The 7,756-nt window shown below is 52.8% G+C and overlaps 1 protein-coding gene across 2 annotated transcripts in view; it reads left to right on the forward strand.

Annotated features, from left to right (window-relative positions):
• Positions 1-6,620, forward strand: part of Eml2 (echinoderm microtubule associated protein like 2) — a 21,201-nt gene extending 14,581 nt beyond the window's left edge. For both annotated transcript variants that reach the window (XM_013032625.1, XM_013032627.1), the window contains 8 exons: positions 792-923; positions 1,992-2,059; positions 2,260-2,348; positions 2,527-2,624; positions 3,376-3,463; positions 3,822-3,917; positions 4,725-4,855; positions 6,495-6,620. In XM_013032625.1, the coding sequence (XP_012888079.1) occupies positions 792-923; positions 1,992-2,059; positions 2,260-2,348; positions 2,527-2,624; positions 3,376-3,463; positions 3,822-3,917; positions 4,725-4,855; positions 6,495-6,620 (828 nt within the window). The remainder of the gene's footprint in view (positions 1-791; positions 924-1,991; positions 2,060-2,259; positions 2,349-2,526; positions 2,625-3,375; positions 3,464-3,821; positions 3,918-4,724; positions 4,856-6,494) is intronic.
• The last annotated feature ends 1,136 nt before the right edge of the window (positions 6,621-7,756 follow it).

A 7,756-nucleotide genomic window follows, 5' to 3' on the forward strand; every position in this document is an offset into this window, starting at 1 on the left:
GACTTTTCCACCCAGGCTGGCTTCAAACCGTGATCCTCAGATCTCAGCCTGCTGAGTGGCTGGGATTACAGGCGTGAACCACCAGTGCCTGATATATATATATATATATATATATAATTTTTTTTGGTCCAGTCAGTCTTGGGGCCTGAACTCTGGGCCTGGGTGCTGTCCCTCAGCTCTTCAGCTCAAGGCTAGCACTCTACCACTTGAACCACAATGCCACTCCCAGCTTTTTTCTTTTTGCTCATGTGGTGCTGAGGAATTGAACCCAGGGCCTCAGGCATGCAAGGCAAGCGCTCTACCACTGAGCCACCTTCCCAGCTCTTTATATTGTTTTAGAGACAGATCTTGCTAAATATGCCCAGGCTGCCCTTGAACTTGAGATCTTCCTGCCTTTGCCTTCTGAGTACCTGAGATTTACAAGCATGCATGTCTCCCCACTCACCCCTTCTCCTTTAGGTGAACAAATCCCTTTTCACATCACCTGCTCTCACCTCAAAATCTCACCTGGTCCTGGTCCAGGATCACCCCTCCCCATCACTCCCCCATGACCTCTCATTGTGCAAAGGGGACAGCAGAGTGGAGGGAGGAAAGGACAGGGTTTGCATTGAACCTCACGCATGCGCAAGAGGCAGCCTCTTGTGGAAAAGGTGCTGTTGGGGAAAGGTCTGGCCTGGCTATGCATGGGGGGGGGGGTTGCTAGGAACTGCAGCACTTGTCTCTGGCATCAGAGGTGGCTAGAGAAGGGCCATATTGCAGGTTCCATTCTGCCATTTTTTCCTTATCACCAGGGTCACGTGGAAGAGCTATGGGGCCTGGCCACACACCCAAGCCGGGCACAGTTTGTGACATGCGGGCAGGATAAGCAGGTGCATCTGTGGAGCTCAGAGTCCCACCAGCCCCTGTGGAGCAGAACCATTGAGGTATGAGCTGTTGGGGGCGTGACACACCATTCCATACCAGAATTCAGAGCTCAGTGAAGCATGAGGTAGGAGCCACACAAGGACATTTAAGCAGAAGGGTGTTTAATACAGGGAGATGAATGGGCCCCACTCTACCACTGAGCTACACTCCTGGCCTTTACATTATCCTTTTTCCTTTGATTCTGACACTACGGGGGTCTGAAGGACCTTTGTACTTGCTAGGCATGAGCTGGGTAAATTGAGCCATGCCCACTCGAGCTGTGTCCCCAATTCCTCTATCTTACTTGGGTATTATATACCAAAGTCTGAAAAATTATATATATACATATATATAATGTATGTGTGCATGTATATAAATATATATGAGTGCCAGTGTCTCACACCTGTAATCCTAGCTACTCAGGAGATTGAGCTCTGAGGATCACAGTTCTAAGCCAGCCCAGGCTGAAAAGTTCCTGTGAGACTCTTATCTCTTAACCACTAGAAAACAAGAAATGGATCTGTGGCTCAAAGTGGTAGAGCACTCGCCTTGAGCAAAAGAGCTCAGGAACAGCACCCAGGCCCTGAGTTCAAGCCCCATAACTGACAAAAAAAAAAGGATATAGCTGGGCACTGGTGGCTCACATCTGTAATTCTAGCTACTTAAGAGGCTAAGATCTGAGGGTGCCAGTTCAAAGCCAGCCTGGGCAGGAAAGTTTGTGAGACTCTTATTTCCAATGAATCATCAAAGAGCCAGAAGTAGAGCTGTGGCTCAAGTGATAGAGCCCTAGCCTTGAGTGAAAAAGCTCAGGGATGGTGTCCAGTTCCTGAGTTCAAACCCCAGGACATGAAGGAAGGAAGGAAGGAAGGAAGGAAGGAAGGAAGGAAGGAAGGAAGGAAGGAAGGAAAGAAGAACGATAGAGAAGCAGAGACAGGAGGGATGTTTTCAGTTCAGGGCAACATGCTCCATGAATAGGGAATGGTTTCCAGGAGGGAGGAGAGACCCCCATGGAAGGCTGAGGGCCAGGGGGAGGGGCAGGGGAATGCTGGCCCCAGGGCCTCAGCTCTGCTTCTTGGCTGCCTTGGCAGGACCCCGCCCACTCGGCCGGCTTCCACCCCAGTGGCTCTGTGCTGGCTGTGGGCACGGTGACTGGCAGGTAAACGAATCTGGAATGTGGGGAGGGAGGGCTTCCCTACTCTCCCCATCCCCATCCCCTTGTTAATTAGGCACCTACTGTTTACCAGGCCCTGATCCCTCAACAGTCTCTCCCTCTTCGTTGGGGGTCCCCCTAGCTCCCTGCCCCTCCCAGCCTGCTCAGCTAACCTCTCTTTCCCCTCCATGCCCTTCTCCTTACAGATGGCTGCTGCTGGACACGGAGACCCATGACCTGGTGGCTATCCACACCGATGGCAACGAGCAGATCTCAGTGGTCAGCTTCTCCCCAGGTGGGTGCAGGCCTGGGACCCCCCCCCTCCCCAGGGGCTGGGGGAAGGCTCAGCCAAGGCAGCCCGGCCTGGGCGGGGCAGGGAGTATAGGGGTGGGGCCTGGGTGACGGAGGGGCGGAGTCTGGGAACAAAGGGGGCGGAGTCTGGGTGCCTCCTCATAGCCCCTCCCCTCCCCCAGACGGGGCGTACCTGGCCGTGGGCTCCCACGACAACTTGGTGTACCTGTACACGGTGGACCAGGGCGGCCGCAAGGTCAGCCGCCTGGGCAAGTGCTCGGTGAGTGGGCCGTGGCCCCCAGCCCGCGCCGACACCCCGCCCAGAGGGTGCACAATTAACCGATTTTCTACCTCAAGGGACATACAGCTTCGACACTCAAACCTGATCCTGTCCTGACTTGCATCAAGGCCTCTGAGCCCGGCCGCTCATCCCTTCCTGTGTTCTGAGCCCGCCCCTTCGTGTAGCCCTGCCCCTCGCTTTATAAGCCCGCCCCTTCGTGTGGCCCTGCCCCTTCGTGTGGCTCCACCCCCTGCCTTATAAGCCCGCCCCTTCGTATGGTCCCGCCCCTTACACTATAAGCCCCCTTTTGTGTGGCCCCGCCCCTTGCCCGATAAGCCCGCCCCTTCAAGTGATCAGTTCCTCCCACCACAAGCCTACCCCCATCCTGTGGCTCCGACCCTCACACTTAAGTCCCTCTTGTGATAGGTTTATGCCTTCGTGTAACCCTGCCCCTTACACCATAGGCCTGCCCCTTGGTGTAGCCCCGCCCCTTGCATCCTAAGACCGCCCCCTGTGCAGCCCGGTCCCCGTGTTGTAAATTGCCCCACGGTTCTGTTGTCAGCCCGCCCATCGGGCCCCCTCCACCCTAAAGGTCTGTCTATCCTGCCACTGGCCCTCCCCTCCGCCCCCACTGTGTTCTCACCCCACCTTTGTTATTTTTGGCTTGCACCCTTCCTGATCTCATCCTGCCCCCCTTTCCTTGGTTCTGCCCTCTCCGGCTCTAAACTCAGCCCCTTGTGCCCCCCCTCAGGGCCATTCCAGCTTCATCACCCACCTGGACTGGGCCCAAGACAGCAGCTGCTTTGTCACCAACTCCGGGGACTATGAGATTCTGTACTGTGAGTGAGCTGAGACTCAAAGCCATCTCCTTCCTTGGTCTCATTTGCATACGATTTGCATAAGACCTCCCTGAGCTCAGTGGCTTTGTGTCTCCTGGCTCAGTATTCAGGGTCTGTCCTTACTTGGAACTCAAGGGCTGCTGCTCTGATTTCAGCCAATTCTTCCCTTTTCTGGCTGAGAAGGGTGCAGTTTCTGGGGGTGTGGGGGAGACAGAACCCAGCCTTCATTCAGAGACATGGGAAGACCTCTGGGATCTTCTGTTTCTGCCTTGAACCTCAGTTGTCTGTTATGTGGGAAATGTTTGGGTTCTGGCAGAGTTCTGGAAGTCCTCAACACCTCCCTGATTTACTCCTTCAGGGGACCCAGCCACCTGCAAGCAGATCACCAACGCAGATGCAGTGAGAAACATTGAGTGGGCCACTGCTACTTGTGTCCTGGGGTTTGGGGTATTTGGTAAGTTCTGGAATGAAGGTGGTCTCAATTGAAGACTGGGGTTCCAAGAAATATCCCAGATAGGTCGCTCTTTCTCTCTCTCTCTCTTCCCATCCTGGGGCTTGAACTCTGGGCCTGGGTGCTGTCTCTAAGCTGCTTTTGCTCAGGGCCAGCGCTCAACCACTTGAGCCACTGGTGCCACTTCCGGCTTGAGTAGTTTATTGGAGATAAGTCTCATAGAGTTTCCTGCCCAGGCTGGCTTTGAACCTCGATCCTCAGCTTTCACCCTCCTGAGTAGCTGGGATGACAGTCATGATCCACCAGTGCCCAGCTTCACTGTCTTTTCTTGGTTACTTCCCCGGGTGGGGAGCTCCCTCCTTCACTGTGGGGGGACAGGGTAGAGAGAACCCTTCCAGTTATAATGAAGTGAGACCTCCCATGCTGGAGGGGGGGTATCCACACAAGTCACCCCACACGACTAGAGCATCTGTGTGTGGACCCTGAGAGTGGGACACCCCTGGGACACTGCAATGACTGTGACTGCCCCAACCCTACTTTCCTGGACAGTGACGAGCTAGAGTGGGAAGTTCTGAGGCAGGGAACGTGAACAGGGGACATATACCCTGGTGTAAGAGGGAGTCAAGGAAGGCTTCCTGGAGGAAGAGACATGTGAGCTAGGACCTAGAGGATGCAGGCAGGAGAGTGAGGTGGTTCTGTGTGGTACAGAGAGAGTCAGACCTGCTTCCTCAGGAAGCCATAGACTAGGGCTGCTTTTCCTGGGAGTCCTCTGGCCCTGGCTGACTCTGGTCTCCCCAACTCTTCTTGCAGGGGTGTGGCCAGAAGGAGCAGATGGTACAGACATAAACGCCGTAGCCCGTTCCCACAACAGAAAGCTGCTGGCTTCTGCAGATGACTTTGGCAAAGTCAGCTTGTTTAGCTACCCCTGCTGTCAGCCTCGAGTGAGTCTGGAGGGCTGTGTGTGTGTGTGTGTGAGAGAGAGAGCGCGCGAGCACGCGTGCGCACTTGCGCGTTTGCAATAGAGGGAGGGGGGTAGGAGCAAGATTCAAACAGCTTTGGCCATTTCCTCCACTTACCCAATGAGAACACTAGATTTGATCCTAAGGACCTCTCTTCACTTAAAGGTTAATGAACTACTTTGTTTCTGTTTTCCCTTCAGTTGTAGGGCTTGAACTCAGGGCCTGGCTGCTGTCTCTGAGCTTTCTTGCTCTAGGTGAACGCTCTACCATGAGCCACAGCACCACTTCCAATTTTTTTATTCATTCATTGGAGATAAGCGTCTCATGGCCTTTCTGAGGCTGGCTTAGAACCACTATCCTCAGATCTCAGCCTCCTGAGTAGCAGGGATTATAGGTATAAGCCACCTGTGGCTGGCGTGTGTGTATGTGTGTGTGTGTGTACATATGTACATGCATGCCAGGGTTTGAACTGAGAGCCTTGTTTGCTTGCTCATTTGTGCCATACCTCTAGTCTAGCATGTTGCCAGTTATTTTGCGGATAGAGACTAGTAAATTTGTCTGCCCAGCTGTTCTTGAACAGTGATCCTTCAGAGCTCAGCATCCTGAGTAGCTAGGATTGCAGACATGAGCCACCAGCTTCTGGACCTGTTTGTTTTTGTGGTAGTACTGAGATTTGAACTCAGAGCCTGGCACCTGGTAAACAGGTAGTTTACCATTTCAGCACCTTTTTTTTTTTTTTTTGCAAGTCCTGGGGCTTGAACTCAGGGCCTGGGCACTGTCCCTGAGCTTCTCTTGCTCAAGGCTAGCACTCTACCACTTGAGCCACATCACCACTTCTGGTTTTTTCTGTGTATGTGGTACTGAGGAAGTGAGCCAGAGCTTCATGAATGCTAGGCAAACTAAGCCACATTTCCAGCCCCCAGCCCTCCCCTCTTTTTTTTGTCAGTTGTGGGGCTTGAACTCTGGGCCTGGGCGCTGTCCCTGAGCTCTTCAGCTCAATGCTGGCACTCTACCACTTGAGCCACTTCTGGCTTTTTCTGCTTATGTGGTGCTAAGGAATCAAACCAAGGCCTCATGCATACAAGGCAAGCACTCTACCACTGGGCCACCTTCCCAGCCCTCCCCCACCCCTCTTTTTTTTTTTGGTCAGCAGTGGGGCTTGAACTCTGGGCCTGGGCGCTGTCCCTCAGCTCTTCAGCTCAAGGCGAGCGCTCTACCACTTGAGCTACAGCACCACTTCTGGTTTTCTGAGTGGTTTGTTGGGGATAAGAGTCTCATGGACTTTCCTGCCCAGGCTGGCTTTGAACCGTGATCCTCAGCTCTCAGCCTCCTGAGTAGCTAGGCTGACAGGCGGGAGCCCCCAGCGCCCGCCTACCCTCTTTTTTAAGTAGAATCTGGTGGGATTTTTGCCTGAGGCCAGCCTATAGCATGATACATCAACGCCTCCTGTATAGCTGGACTTACAGGCATGTGCCACCATTCTTGGCATCGCATTTTCCATAAGGCAATTAAAAAAAAAAAAGACCTCACACTTATTGAGAGCTTCACAAAGGAGATGTGGGGGAGCCTTGTTGCCCTCTGACCCTTTTCTCATGTCTCCCCCCTCCCCACCCCGACACAGGCCCTCAGCCACAAGTACGCTGGACACAGCAGCCACGTGACGAACGTGGCCTTCCTGTGGGACGACAGCCTGGTCCTGACCACAGGTGGCAAGGACACCAGTGTGCTGCAGTGGAGGGTGCTCTGAAGCTGGGGGGGGGGGATGGGCGGTGGGGACACAGTGGCACAGAGTCAGGCGGCAGGGCGGAATTCTATTTTCGGGAGATATCTATTGCTAAATAGAGTAATATATATCCAGAGTGTGTCTATAGCAGAGGGGCTTATGGGGGGTGCAGAGGTGAAGTAACAGAAGTCTCTATTTATCGGGGTGGGAAGAGGGGTTACTATGGTTTGGGGGAGTCATTGGGTTTGGGTTGGGGGTATTTTTTTTAAGTTTATTCTTTTATATATATATATATATACACATATATACATATATATATATATCATCCAAAATAAAGACACGTGCACCAAATTGAGGAGCCAGGTTTCATGTATTTGCTGTGTGCAGAGAATGTAAGGACTGTGAGTGAGTTTTGTGTGTATATGAGATAAAGAATTATTTATTTGGTTTCATTTTTATTTATTTTTATTTATTTATTTTTTGGGTCCGGTCATGGGGCCTGAACTCTGGGCCTGGGCGCTGTCCCTCAGCTCTTCAGCTTAAGGCTAGCACTCTACCACTTGAGCCACAGAGCCACTTCGGCTTTTTTCTTATGTGGTGCTGAGGAGTCGAACCCAGGGCCTTGAGCATGCAAGGCAAGCGCTCTACCCCAATTGGGGCTGGGAAGGTGGCTCAGTGGTAGAGCACTTGCCTTGCATGCCTGAGGCCCTGGGTTCGATTCCTCAACACCACATAAGCAAAAAGAAAAAAGCCAGAAGTGGTGCTGTGGCTCAAGTGGTAGAGCACTAGCCTTGAGCTGAAGAGCTGAGGGACAGTGCCCAGGCCCAGAGTTCAGGCCCCACAACCGGACCCCCCAAAAAAAAGAATTATTTATTTATTTTTGTCGGTTGTGGGGCTTGAACTCTGGGCCTGGGTGCTGTCCCTCAGCTCTTCAGCTCAAGACAAGTGCTCTACCACTTGAGCCACAGCGCCCCCTCCAGTTTTCTAGTGGTTTATTAGAGATAAGAATTCTACGGACTTTCCTGCCTGGGCTAGCTTTGAACCCAGATCCTCAGATCTCAGCCTCCTGAATAGCTAGGATTACAGGTGTGAGCCATCAGCGCCCGGCTGATAAAGAACTAACTTGATCCAACTTGAACCTCCATCCTCCCAATTTCTGG

Source organism: Dipodomys ordii, unplaced genomic scaffold (assembly GCF_000151885.1).
Source record: "Dipodomys ordii isolate 6190 unplaced genomic scaffold, Dord_2.0 Scaffold156, whole genome shotgun sequence".
Classification (NCBI taxonomy): domain Eukaryota; kingdom Metazoa; phylum Chordata; class Mammalia; order Rodentia; family Heteromyidae; genus Dipodomys; species Dipodomys ordii.